Source organism: Taurulus bubalis (genome assembly GCF_910589615.1).
Source record: "Taurulus bubalis genome assembly, chromosome: 9".
Classification (NCBI taxonomy): Eukaryota; Metazoa; Chordata; class Actinopteri; order Perciformes; family Cottidae; genus Taurulus; species Taurulus bubalis.
The window spans coordinates 17,676,178-17,691,248 of NC_136597.1; the positions used below are offsets into that span (position 1 = coordinate 17,676,178).

Sequence of the window (15,071 nt, forward strand, 5' to 3'; positions counted from 1 at the left end):
AAAAAAACGTTACGTTAATTCACCATGACTTCACGATTGGGTCATGCCCGTTCCTGACATCAAATATATAACAAGTTCAATCTTGAAAAATTATCATATTGAACTTCCACTCCAATAAATCCTTAAACATGGAGACTGATTGTGCTGGGTAGCTAACCTGTTTGATAAATGAGGCCCAGTGTCATTACAGAGAGTGAAAGCTGCTGATCTACAGAGAATCTCAAACTGGAAATAATTCCTAGCCGTCTGTTGGCTTTAGGGGCATAGTATTGGTTCAAGTCAGTAGGCCTCCCCCGTCTCCCTAGTTAAAATATCTTTAATGTTTTCTTGTTCTAAGTGTATGTCAGAATTTTTACTGGCTCACATGCACTACAGAAAAAAAAAACAGCTCAATTTCCCATTACTGCAGTGAAAAGTGAATTTATGTTCTACTGCTGGAAACACAGGACCTGCTGAAAAACAGCTTTATGTACAATAAATGACAACCTTGAGGGTATAAAGAAAAATAATGAACTTCTCAAACATGAGCACTAGGGTCTAAAGCTGGTTTCCTGAGATCAGCAGCCATCATCTTCAGGCAGAGTTTTCAGACAGCAATCTATATATCCACCGCCATCATGAGCACAGAGCTGCCTCCTTTCTGCAGGCCATTTAACACACCGGCCTCAACAGCTAGGTCTATTAAAGAGGACCAGTTATTAGACAGTTTATCAGACAGATGCCTGGTTGCAGGATGTCTAAGCTTAGAGCCCTTTCCGTGCCCGGAGGGAGATAGGTATGACCTTGCTACTGCATTATTGGATTCAAGTGCCTAGTGAGTGAAAAAATGACTTTCATTGCATCAAGGAAAAACACTGTTACCCTATCTGCCCATATGACAGACAGTAGACACAGTTGAAGTGCCACAATGTTAGTGCAGTACACCTTCGATGTTAGGTTGATGGGGATCAGAGAGAAGCCACAGATGAATGTAAACCACAGTGAACACTGGCACCACACTGCAACCTGGTTCAACGGTCAACCCTCCACAACAACAACAACAACAACTTCAGTTCACACAAGCAAAAGGACAGATTACAGATAAGGTGGGTTAAAGTATGTTTGTCTTTTTGAGAGGGTTGTCCGTCTCCATGGTTACAGCCCCATGGGAAAGAGGTGAGAGGTTAGAGGTCAGGAGTTAGTGGGACGGGCAGGGCTGTAGGGAGTGGGGGGGCATCTGAACATGCGCCTCCGTTCCTTAGAAGGTGACGGGATGTGAGAAGTAGCGGCAGAAGAGCCTGCGGAGGTTGCAGGGCTGTGCTGTTTTGACGCTGCAGTAATAGTCGAATGGCCGTCGCCATGTCCGTGTATGACATTTCCTGCACTCACATTTTCCAAGCAGCTTATGACTAATCATTAGTAACCATTTGTGCCCTCCAGGGTTCTAACATTGGCCGTGTTGTTATTGTTGTAGTTATTATTACTGTTGATGGAAATCGCATTATACAACAATAATAAGTCTTTGTGCGCATTGCAACAATGTGACATTTATAGAAGGGGCTTCTTCCAAAGAGCCTTTGGCTAAATATCTCTGGTTACTCGTGAGAAAATGTTGTCCTCAGGGAAATGAAAATAATCGAGATTATGAAACTAGGTGGATTTAATAAGCTGTACGGCAGTATAACATCCACATCTAATGCTTCAATTTGAGTGGCTTGTGGTGGTGACTGTTGCACAACTAGAAAAGAGGATTGTGTGAGAAGGGGAGAGGAGAGGAATGCAAGGAAGGGACGAAAGGAAAGGAAATAGGGAAGGGAAAGAGCAGAGTGGCACTGCCCCTGCCTCGTTACAGCCCTGCTCAGGAGGAAGTCTCTTACCAACCTTGGACCAGGACTCACTTGAGTGTGAGGCGAGGATCTCCATATGGGGCATAGGGAGAAATGTTTAGTACGAACTCCTTGGGCGGATAGGAGCTCCACCTCTGCTGCACTGTGCTGCTGTCATTGTTATTCCAAAAGTCTCTGTCTAGATCACTGTGGCCAAAGAGAGAGACAGGTCAGAGCAATACAACTATGGACAGCCTTTGGCACCAATCAACCATTCCCAACAGGCGCTCCTGCTGTGGTGCGTTGGCTTGGTTTGAGGAAGAGCGTTGGTTTTACTGCTGCACTGAATGGGAGTTTGAAACAAAACAGGCCCAGATTAATGTCTATTTTTCCACCTGAAGTTGACAAATCACCACAGTTGTTTGATAAAAATAAGAAAAAGGGGGCAGCCTGGGGGAAAAAGGCATTCACAAAAGCTTTTCAGAAAGCAATGTGGTGTAGCAAAGAGAAGGAGAAGCAAGAAAAGAGGAGGTCATAACCTGATGAATACATACAGCATGTGATTAATTTATGTTCATCGAGCACGGCACCACTGATGAACACATTTGAGTAAACACCAAGAAGTCAGGCCCCCATCCTCGGCCGCGAGCGGTGAGAACGCATGAACGCATGAGACACAAGGTAGAGAGATAAATCGCAGACAATCAAAGTAGAAGAGGAAAAGGTGAGTAGAGTCACTGATGTCATACAAGTCACACAGCAGTGGTCAGAGCTGTAGCACAGGGACAGAGCAGCAGAGAAAGGTAGTGCACGAAGAGGAGGAGCTTGAAGCTGAAATGGCCAACTGAGCACACCAATGCTGCTGGAGCCAGTGAGAAAGAAAATGCAAAAATTAAGAGACCGAGGGACTCAAGTCAGAATACATTCACATAGTCCATCTTTAGTGCTTACAACCAGAAAATAAAAAGTAAAAAACAAGACAGTCAAAAATAGCTGAGACAGCAGCAGGCTATAGAGGAGAAGTGGTGATGAGCAGGTTAATAGAGGCATTTTGTGGAATAAAGTATTGTGCTTAGCATTACTAAGCTGACATTTCCTGGTGCTGACCTATAGTCTTGTTTCATCAAGAACAGAAAATATCTTTATCTTTGTTTGAGCCCTGTAAAAAATGTTAAAGCAAAATTCTCCCAAACATTTATACTCAACGATTTTGCAAAGAGCGCTCACAAGCCCCCTCTGTTTACTTAAACCTGCACCAACGTGCACCAACGTGCAGAGGCGTGGCTAAAGGCCTGCACTTAAGTGAGACCTATCTTGCAACCAATAAGATAAGTGCAGGAGAGCAGGCTCATCCAGTCAAAAGCTTGACAGGTAAAATAATGCAGATTTAATCTGTACTGATTAAATCACGAAGCTTTCATTTAAAGTCTACCCGAACATGCTCTCGTAGAGAAAGTAGAGAAACACCAGGCCTTGTTTGTGTGGTGTACGTCACAGCGTTCAAAGCTGAACCAAATATAGTTTATTATCACCAGATTATTCTACCCCAACCAGTTACCAGGCGCTTACTTGATGGCTTTCTTCTCCCCTCGCCCACGTGCCGAGTCTGGAGTGTCTGCTGTTTCCACTCCTGGTTTATTCCTCTTCCCCTTGAGCCAAGCAGAAGGAGGAGATGACAGAGAAAGCAAAGAAACAAAAGGTTAGCTTAGATTTGTCCTTTGAAGCTCGTTTTTTGCCATACTAATTTCAAGTGTAAATGCCTCTTCCATTATTTCAGGAACACTGTGCCATCAGTCCTTTACCTGATGGTCTCCTGATTACACTCATCAAAGTCAAATCAAATCTGCTGTGGAGAGCCATTTCTGACTATGATTATCATTCGCACCGCCCTGAAATTTACATGGCAATTGCCTCTTTAAAGTAATCCTCTGGGTACTGGATAGAAGCCTCTAGAAAGTATTGCACCAGCCTGATGAATAGCTAGAGCATGACCTGCTGTAACCATGGAAATAATGGCAATTTAAAGGTTCCCGAAAGTGAGGTCTGCTGGGCGCATTCTACTGGAAAAGCTCATTACAGTTAAAGGTGTTTCACACATGTCACAATGCAGTAATCCCTATTGACACTTTGCTACAAGTGGGACAGGTAGGGGATCAGTCTAAAGCTGCCCTGCCCCCCAAATACCACGCCTGCTTCGCTGAAAGTGATGCTCTGATACACATCAAGGATATAGGCGAGGATTTTCCAGCCCAGAAAATGAGGAGGAGGAAAACACACTGAGCTGCCACCATGGCTTGGCTTGGACAATTGGATCTTAAGTTGAAGGGCAATTTCCTGTGTTGGGCTTGCTTGTTGGGGCTCGAGCATAGAGCTTGAGACTGGATATCATGAACTATGCAACCTCTCTGCTTCCACTTTACTCTTATAATGAGCCTTCTTAATAAGCCTTACCAGACCTCACTTGAGTAACTTGAGTAACACATAACAGTTTTGTGAGTTTTGTTATGAAAATTGTCGCACTCTCTGGTATGCGTATTTCCAAAGATAATATGTATCATACAATTTGTCTATGTCTCTTTTCGTTCTCTGATTGGGGTGACTGTCTTCAAAATGTCCACTGGGAAGGTCAACATGGCGTCGCCAATGGATTAGCCTAGCAAGCCAACGATAGCCTGATAATCAGACTTAATTTTTTATTTCAGTACATTGCATACATTGGGCGACTGTAGCTCAGTGGTAGAGCAGGGTTAAAGCGCTTTCAGTGGTTGGAAGATTAGAAAAGCGCTTTACAGCTCATTTACCATTTATTTATGTCACCGAATTTCTTGTTGGGCAGGTGGTGTTATTTGCCCTAAGTAGTAAGTGACACATCTGTCCTGCCAACGTTATTTTAAGGTGACATTGGAAACACGGTAGCCAGTGGGAGGACTGCCAACGGGGAAACATGGGGGAAAACTCTGAGATGCAATCAGCCAGAGTAATTGACTCAGTTGACTCATAGATCTAAATATGTATGATGCATGCAATGGTCATAAATAGCAGACCCGTATGGAAAGGCAATTTGTGCCACAGTTTATGTCTTTACATGAAGACTGGCGTAAACTCCATAATGTCCAGATAACACAGATTTCAAACTACAGCTGAAACTACCTTGGATATGGTTGACAATAGCGCTGCTGGGCAGAAATGATAAAGCTCACAATGGCATTACTGAGCAAAAAGGAAATCTATCACACACAAGGAAACAAAACCGCTCATCTATTGCATAATCGACACCAACCTGAAATAGAAATGTCAACAGATGAATAAACACTGATATAACAGGAACGACACGATAAACAGCTGCATTCAAGAGGTGTGTTGGTAATTTAAATACTAACTTCTGGATTAACGGTCTCTTAATAAGCTATAGAGGACATGGAAGTCTACTGAACACATAACAGTATGTTCTCAATGCACACTAGAGAGACCATTCATGATCTTTTAGAGTCGGCTTTAGGCGTTTAATAGCTGTTATCATTGGCTTGACATGCTGACTAAATACATGACATGACTTCCTAGTTTTGTACAGCATTTTAGGAGCACAACGATGCATACAGTCAACTATTAAAGCTTTAAAACATCTGCATGCCCAGAAGGGAAACTCTTCCCCGTACAAAAAAAATAATAATTTCACATAAGCACATCACAATAAATACTGTATTCTTGTACGGCAATTTCTGGGGAGGCAAAACTGTCTGAATCTCTGTCAGGCGAGGACAAGCTATCAAAGGAAGCTCGTGCATCATTCAATGTTATCGTAAAAATTTCAAGAAGGTGGGAAGACACGGAGAATGAGCAAGAGTCCAGTACAGAAAAAGGGGTGAGAGCTGAAAATAGAATCTAAATTTAAAAAAAATGTTTCAAACAGGCAGTCAGATGGAGGGAAAAACAAGGACAGTGCAGGACTGTGTGTGAGATAACAAGATGGGAGGGAGAGACAGGTGCGAAAAATGAGAGAAACAATGAGTGACAGGAGGTCCCGAGTGGATTGGATGTGAGAACAAGAAATGGATGGGCATTGAGTCTGACGATCCTCATTTCCATACACACACACACACACACACACACACACACACACACACACACACACACACACACACACACACACACACACACACACACACACACACACACACAGCTTCAAAACCATCTCCTCCACCTTTCCCTTCAGCTCATTCACAAGAGTGGATAACAAACACTCTTCTTCTATCTTCAGGGGAATTGTGGAGGCTGCCGGGATCCAGAGTGACGAACATTAGAAAGCTCACCAGCGCTAAAGACAAGATACATACAAAATTCAATCCAAATGAGGGTTAAAGCATACCAATGGAAGAGCGAGCAATTCCCCCTCATCAGTCTCTACTCAAAAGCTCTTGAAAATACTTAAGTCTAATTTAAACCAGCCGTCTTTTTGTTCGGCGACAAATGGTTTCACGCGATTACATTATTCAGTGTTGTCTGGCTCTGGGCCATGAGTTATAAATAGCTAGGGGGTGTGGGCTGGGGGGAGTCAACTAACACACGTGTAACTTCACCGTTCGGTCTGAGAATAACATGAGTGTTCAAGTTTTGAACTCAAGCACGATATCTGGCGGACACCAGGTACTGCTGATACCATCGGCAGTGAAGCATGGTCGTGGCAAACTCGTGCGATGAGGGTGCTTCTTAGTGGCAGAGACGGGTCAGAATTGAGGGACGGATAAATGCAGCAGATATACAGAGAGGTCCTTGAACAAAACCTGCTCCATAGCGCACACAACTTCAGAACTTTTCAGCGCTACAATGACCCAAAGCATGCAGCTAAGACAACGCTGGAAAGACATAGGGAACATTCACTGACTATCCTTGAGCGTTCAGCATTTTGAACCCAAATATGGATACAGACAACTATTAAAGCTTCAAAACATCTGCATGCCCAGAAGGGAAAACTCTTCCCTTTACAAAAAAAAAAGCAATTCACATAAGCCACATCTTAGGCCATCTGTGGAGAGGCCTGTTCACAAACACTTCCCATCCAATCTGAAGGAGCTTGAGAGAATCAACCAGGAAGAATGGGATAAACTTCCCAAATCCAGGTGTGCAAAGCTTGTAGAGACTCACCCAAGAAGACTCCAAGTTGTAATTGATGCCAAAGAGGCTTCTACAAAGTACTGAGGTAAGGGTCTGAATACAAAATACTACAGAAGTACACATTTTTTATTTTTTATAAATTTGCACACAAAAAAATCCAAGTTTTGCTGAAAAACTGACAGGAAGTACGATTGTATGAAATGTAATTAGTGAAGCTTCAAACAATAAATACAGTCTGTTGACAAAAGAGGGCTAAAATATGCTGAGCTTGAAAATCGTTCATATCTTTAATGAGTTTTAAACACTGACAGATTACCCAACAACCACGACAGACTTCCTGTGTTTACTATTTGTTTCAGTTATGTATACAGGAGTCCCAATGGATGTCCCGTATTAAGAAAGAGGAATGGGGCCCACTGAGGCTCCATATGTATGGGCACAGATTTTTTTGTGAGAAAAAACTTGCCATTGGACTGCCCAGGGTGATGGTGAGTTTTTTTTTTGAAGAATCCAGACATGAGAGGAGACAGAGTGAAACTACCACTCTCTCTGGCTCAGTTGGCAGTGCACTGCCTTCCAACACCCAGCTGTGTTTGTTTGCTGCGAATTAGCAGGCAGCAAGAGTCTACATGCTCGCTCAATATTACCCACATCACACCATAATTAGAGAGGAGGACACTATTAAAATGGTCCTCCGCTGCTAAATCATCAGTCGATCAGTTGTTTTCAGCATCTGTCAAAACAATCTACTTAAAAATACTTGTGTTCTTCTGGAGTTTTTCGCTGACATTGAGAAACACGTAATCGCAGAGACTTAGCATTTGCATATCACCACCAACAATATATGTCACTTAAATATGAAAGGTCAAGGCTTTATATCTACATAATGTGCTCTTACTATAGTATTCACAATGGTTTTGACAATTCTCCTTTGAGAAATTCTATAATTATGGATTTTCACATCTCCTCTGATTGGCATAATTACTATGATCCTCCTAACAACTGTGAACTCCATCCAGTTAATGGACCCAAAATGCAGAAGATTGTTGATATGAGCCCAACAGGGAATAATCGGGCTGTGACTCTGGTCAGGTCCAATCTCAGCTCACAACTATGTCACGGAACAAGCCGGGCTCACAGGAGCAAGCAGGGTTTATGAATGCCAAACAGTCACTGCTGCTCAAACAGATGTTAGCTGCACCACCTCTGATATCCGAAAATCCCACCCAACACCTCCAACAGGAGCCCCTGCTGACAATCAGCAGCCCCGCAACGCAGCGGCTTACCGACCATGTGACGATTTGCTTTGTTTTGTTGTTGTTGTTGTCACCAACTTTCACTCTAATTACAAAAAAAACATGAAAAAAAAAAAGCCAAACACACCGAAATCAATTGATGCATAACAATATTTGTTGTGAAACCAGAGTAAAAAATGTGAAGACTGAGCAGATATTCTAAAAATGTCACGCTGATGCATCTATAAACAGCAATACGCAGGCTGAGCAGGCAGCAGAAGGGGACTATAGCGTTCATCGCGCAGTTCTTCCAGGGGGCTTAGATAACAGAAAGCCACGCAGGAGGGAGGCTTCAGGATGACCGCACATGAGGACTTTTAAAATAAAACCCATCACACTGGTTGCCAAAGCTAAAACACCAAAAGCAACACACACCCAAAATGTCTTGTCTATTAACCTATGAATCATAACCAAAGCTGGCATGGGCCCACTCACAACTGACACGTGAAGCTTGAGGCAAACATTTGTTCTTATGAAAGCTGACACTGTCAAAGAGTACGCTCGGAAACATCATAAACAAAAGTTTTAGACGTGGTCGCTTGTGGTTGCTTTATGTAAAATGAGCATTGACCACTGAGCATTTTTTACCAAATGAATAGTTGTGCATAGAAAATGTGAATTCAAAGCATACTAGATACACATCTATAATGAGGGGTATCAGTTGAAAGTAACCGTGTTTATGCAAATCATACTGTATATATATATTCTAATCATGCATCCAGGGACTACAGGGCTGCCATGGAAAACAACGGATAAAGAGATCAAGGGAAGTGAGGGAGCGGAGACAGTTTCTGTAACACATAGATTGTATAGCTGCCGCGCCTTCATGGTTGTTAGTCACATATAGAGATCATCACACCTTAAGAATGAGGCTATTAATGTGAGAAAACGATCACCACAATGACACACAATGCTTTGTCGACGTGTAGCGCACCATCAATAACACATTCATCACCAAGCACTGCAGTTTATCTCAGTCACACTTAATTATTTTGTACATTACGCAGCTGTGTTTAATGTGGTTTCACACACCAGTGGGTGGCTGACATTTTTCCCCAAATAAGTGGTCTGAAGACTTCAAAGGGTTTAATTAACATCTTACTGCCCCTCTGTTTTAACCACCACCACCAAATACATAAACAAACACCCTGAAGTAGGCTAACCAGGGCAAGATGCACTGATAGGAAAGATAAAATAAGACATGCACAAACAGCATATCCACTGAGATAGAAGCATATCCTCCTGTGTGCGAGCATGTGGTGGATAGTGGCCGTCACAGGGTCACACGGCCAAGAGATCGTCACCGTATCCCAGTCCGCCCGGCTCTGTGGCTGCTGCACGACTCAGTCCCAGGATGGAAATAAGATTAATTTACACATAGAGCAGTGCTCCGGAGAGGACCTAAGGCCCTTTACAAGATGCTGCCAGCAGAACTACCTCCATCCACCGCTGCAACCGTCGCTCGTGATTCACTGCTCCATTTACTTAAAGTGGAATATCAAATATAAAACGACATTCCAGCAAAACAAGAAATACTTTTCTGCATCACTGGGCGATTTCAGCACAGACTATTTCCTCCCTGGTTCATATACATTATAGCAGCATCAACAAGTAATCGAGTTGCAGTCGCCTTCTAGGAATTCAAGCAATGCAAAGGGTATAATGTAGAGAGACACGTAGCAGGCAGAGCCTAATCCCACCATCTGGACTAATAACTTTCGCAGCAGTGCAATGGTGAGCTGAAACCAGTTCGAGCCAACATTAAACTTGAAATAGGTGACCTGTGTTCCTAGGTAGTACAAGCACAAGATGAATCAGAAATGAATTAACTTTAAAGGCATGCAAATCTAAAAGAAATCAGTCAAGTGAAGTGGCACTCAGCCGTACAGCTCTGTCTGCCTAATGAGTGGTTGCCTCTGTTTAATCAATCATATTTTATACCATGTAATCACAATGACATGCCCTTTATTAGAGGTCAGTGTGCTTAATCTGTGTTCTGTTTCTCATCAATGAGGGGACTGGTACTGATGCTGAATCAGCACAGTTTACTGATGTTGAAGCTGTGTCTTTCTGAGAGATTAAGTAGTGCTTCTGCACTGTTGTAGTCATGTGGACACTGATGCCATCGTGGCCAGTGTTTACAGCAACATGCATTCATGGAAAGTAAAAAGGAACTGTTGTTAAATTCAATTTTAAAGCACAATACCACACTGTAAAAATACGCATTTCAGAATGATGTATATTATCACATTATTATTGTATTTAGTGATGCTTTAATGTGAAAGCACCACTAATGTTGCAACTGATAAAGGTGGGCCAAATATCAAACATCTAATACTGCACAGGAGCCTAATCTATAATAATACATCACATTGGTTGATTTATATTCTGAATGAATATGCAAAGTAACAAGTAACTAACGTGGCCAAATAAATGTAGTGGAGTAGAAGTCTACGGTAGCATCAATGGAAATACTTACTGTAAGTACCTCAAAATTGTACTTCCCTATAGTACAGTGTTTAAGTAAAAAACTAAAACACATGATACATTGTACAACCCCTTACAAAAAAAGAAGTGTTTAGTTGGGTGTTTTAAATGGTAATTAATTATTAGCAGTTTTCACTAATTCCCCTCTAAATTTCTCATGTGGTAAAGGTGTGGGGCCCATATAGGTCAAAGTATCCAATATTTCACAAAAGTACAAACATTCAGTTTAAAAAATAAATGACAATGTGAGTCGCAGAACGCTGTATCTCTTCTTTCCTCGTTCATGAATAAACTCCAAGCTACCTGGATGTTTCTAGTTACCCTTATGGGGGCCTTGGACCGTCAATAAAAGCAGCTAACGTTCAAACTAGCTACACCTCAACCAGCTACAACAGCAAAACTATAAGCATCAGTATTATGACACAATCTGATAATATTATATATAATAACTGCAGGAACATGGGCTACAGTGCAAAACCCGGTTCACGCCGTTATTAAAATAACTCTACGAGTAAACACTACTTTACCAAAGTAATGTAAGTCAGACGGCAGCTGGCGTGCTCTCCGCAGCTAATGGTAAAGCATGCAGTTTCAGGTAAAAGGTGAAAGGTCAGTGTTTGTTTTGTTCATTGGCAGCTAACACGTTTTCATAATGCTAAACAGGGCTCTCAAGTGTCACGCATTGAGCGTGACTGTCACGCATTTCGGTCTTAAGTCACGCCCTCCCGCCACACATCGTATTTCTCACGCTGAAAAAAAACTCGCCTATTTAATGTGCCGCAGCGCACATACATGATCTTGCTGGGGGGGGGCTGGTCCCTGCGAGGGGGGGTGGGGGGGGTAAATATCATATGTTAGCAAACAAAAATATAATTACTTAATGAAAATATAACCCATTCTGCTTTTATCCATGCACCTGGCGTTCACAACACTTCCAAACAAGGTGCTGGGATGGGGAGCATAAGCAAAAACACTATGACTACATCCAATTAGGAGACATTGAAGACATTGAAGTGTATACCATTTCAAAGTTATCGGGCAGCGAGTCTCTCAAGAGTTTTCGCATGTTTCTGTGACTTGTGGGTAACTATTGTAACCATCTAGACACAACAAATACCTTTGCCGGAAATACATATCCAACAATGAAATTACAGCAGACAATCCGCCCCCCTTGATATTACATTTATGCCATCCACTCTCATTGCCAATCGTTTTGGGCATTCCCCGTGTTGTTTTCCAAACACTCTGGATCACATGACCAGCCAATTACCTTAAATTGCATAATAATGATAAATAACAGACATAAAATGTGAATCATGTATTAAGCCAGAACTATATTGATTAGTTACTCAGTACCACAAAAACCCACACCTTTTTTTTTATACTACTTAAAGTACATTTTATATTTTCACACTATATTGGTATTTTTACCCAAGTAAAGTTGAATGGTCTTCATTATTAACTGTCGTTTAACAGAAAATTCTCTGTTCAACATAACCGCGCATAATATTTTGTCAGATAACAGATTTTCATAAAATGTGCACACATTGTTGTTTCTCCATTGCACCAAAGTGTCTTTTTCAAGTACAATCACAGCAGACAAAGCATGTTAAGATTAACAAACATAACAGCAGTACATGTACAGTATCTGTTAATGAAGCTTGTGTTCGTGTGCGTGTTTAAACTCACCAGCTTGCGTTGACACCAACCACAGACGCCACAAAGAGCCACCAACCAAACAGTACACACTGTCACTGCGAGGGAGACCAGGAACACACTGAGGGTCACTGAGCCTGCACACAGAAATGACATTGAGGCAGAAAAATGAGTGATGCTTGTAGTTAAACTTTCTTCATTGTGTGTAAAATAAAGACATGTGATTTTTGCTACAGAGCTGATTGTATGTCACAGTGAATCATGTTGTCGACCCAAAATAAAGCTCTCCCTCCCCGTCTAATTGAAAAGCCTGCAAAGCTGCCATTTGTACATTCTGTCATAAGGAGCTGAGAAATACAATCTCATCACTGCCCCCTTCATGCTGGAGCATTTCAATATCTTTCCAATAAGAGCTGCAGCCAGGCATCACTCAGTTGCACACACATCACTGTCATGGTGTCACTGCTTGTTAACTGACAGGCTGAAAGAGAAGGGAGGAGAGGGAAAGGGAGAGGAGGAGGATGCTTGGCTGACAATACAAGAGAGCTCATGATTAATGGGTATCAGTAGATGCCCAGTGAGAGAGGTGGCTCTGGAAGAGAGTCATGAAAAAACATCATCTTTTTGCTGAGAGAGAGTGGATGTGTGTGAAAGAGACAATTCACAGCTGCGCCTGTGTTTGTTTACATGATACTGTTACAATAAGTGGATCGGAACTCGTGAGCACTTTGAGCTTCAGGTTGCACGCATTTAAACAATTCAATGGCATCCACTTTAGAGGACAAGGATATGAAGCCTTATTGAGCTTTGATATTTGCAAAGCGGGGAGGATGCTAATGTATTCAAATTCATGATTTCCTAACAATTCTGATTCTTAAATATACAGTGATAAGCGGGTGTCAGGAAGCATTTTCACACCGCTGAGTGACAAACACTGACAAACACCCGTGCTTTCCTTTCAATAACTGGGTTTTTCTATACGCTTCCCCCCAATTGCTTTCTCCTTCCCTTACTTTGCTTGTCACAACTGGCCTTTTCATCTCACTCATCCATTGGATCTTTGCTATATTCTCCACCTCGCCATGTCCTCTGGGAACTGAGAAGTTCCAAAAGCAGGAACAGTGGAAAATAAGAACAGGATCAGCATTATATTCCACACTTTTCTCTCAGTCTCGGCTACTGATTTGAAGCCAAAGTGAGAAAAAAAGAGTTCATACAAAACAGTCATGGACAGCAAATTTAATGAAAGGTAGATGATGATTAGACTTCTACTGTTAGACAGTCCTTTAAAATCCCATTATAACACAAATTCTTGAGTGTGACTGTAACAAATGAACCATTTAGTTTGTGCATTTGCACGGGAATGTGTATGGGAATGGCAAACAAGGGAAAATCTTGGGTTGTGGATGGAGAGAGACTGGAGACTTTGCAGGGAGAGATGGATGTGAGTGAACTTCATCAGTCTTTAGTATTGTTACTTTAATGTAATGTTAATCCACTATTTTTATGTTGAGTGTCCTGATTTCATTCATTACAATCTACGAATCACATTCATAATCAGCATGGGAGCCTGGAATAGGCTGTCAATATACCAATATACCAATATACCAATATATGTGGTGTTAACATGGTGTTGGCCAGCTGCCATTGGCCGTTTCCTGCTTTGTTTCTTTAGGTGGTTTCAGACAGCAAGCGATTGCCTCGGCTGCCTCCATTGTTTTCAATGTTAACACAGTGGCAGTGATTCCATGCTTCATAAATTAGATTTAATTCACAATTCATAATTCAAATTCTTACTGCGTTATGCACCAGAGTGGAACTTAGAGATAAAGGACTGCGGTTTCTATAATTGTTCAAATAATCTTTTGTTTTAATCATGCTACAATGTATCAATAAACAGTTTTGCGCTTTTTTTTACTAGCGGAGTTACTGTGTGGTGCAAAGATAAGAAACGCAAGTCAATCTAGTTTGTATCTTACAACGTCTCTTCTCAGGCAGGTGCTCAGTAGACATCACTTGTGATAGGTGCTGCCTGATTGATAAAAAGACATCCTAAACATCTCAAAAAATCACACATTACATGAGTTTATCTTCTGACAACAGCACCTGCTCCAGCCTGCAAAACACTTAATCTGACTTGACTGATCTGATCGTGAAGTATAATCATCGTAATAGTTGTTACAAGTGACCCCTACCATTATTTATCTACAGCCAAAGAGACTGCTAATGGTAAAATAAAAAAAGGCACGTCCATGCCCTCCGAAGCATGAGAGGGTCACACAGCCAGCTCCTGAATGATGAATTCATAGGTGCTCAGAAATAGACACAGGCTATATACTCCGTTACTGTATAATCATAGAGAGGTCAATACAGTTGAGTCCATTAGGTACCATGACATCAGCAAGGGTGGCAATGGATCTTGAATAAGAAACTGGTTTCCAGCTCAGGGCATCTATGGTAGCATCTAGTGCTAAGTGACTCAGTGATGGATGTTCAGATTTCTGAAGGGCTTAGAGAGTCAGGTGGATCTGTGAAAGCCATCAGCTGATGTAGGGCCCCACGTCCCGTGCGCTTTGTGAAGGTCGGGGGTGGGGTGAAGGGTGGTATGGTTTATGATCTGTGTCAGTCATGACAGCTGAGAGAGTGAAAAGCTTCCAAACACAAGGCAGCATTCACAGAGGCCACGCTACCGCACTCAGTAAATGGAGAGCCGCAT

The 15,071-nt window shown here is 42.0% G+C and overlaps 1 protein-coding gene across 1 annotated transcript in view; it reads right to left on the reverse strand.

Moving 5' to 3' along the window:
* Positions 1-15,071, reverse strand: part of syt7a (synaptotagmin VIIa) — a gene marked incomplete at both ends in the record, with an annotated part of 62,037 nt that overhangs the window by 24,116 nt on the left and 22,850 nt on the right. Inside the window, 3 exons of the mRNA XM_079223252.1 lie at positions 1,878-2,012; positions 3,375-3,454; positions 12,389-12,492. Of these exons, the coding sequence (XP_079079378.1) occupies positions 1,878-2,012; positions 3,375-3,454; positions 12,389-12,492 (319 nt within the window). The remainder of the gene's footprint in view (positions 1-1,877; positions 2,013-3,374; positions 3,455-12,388; positions 12,493-15,071) is intronic.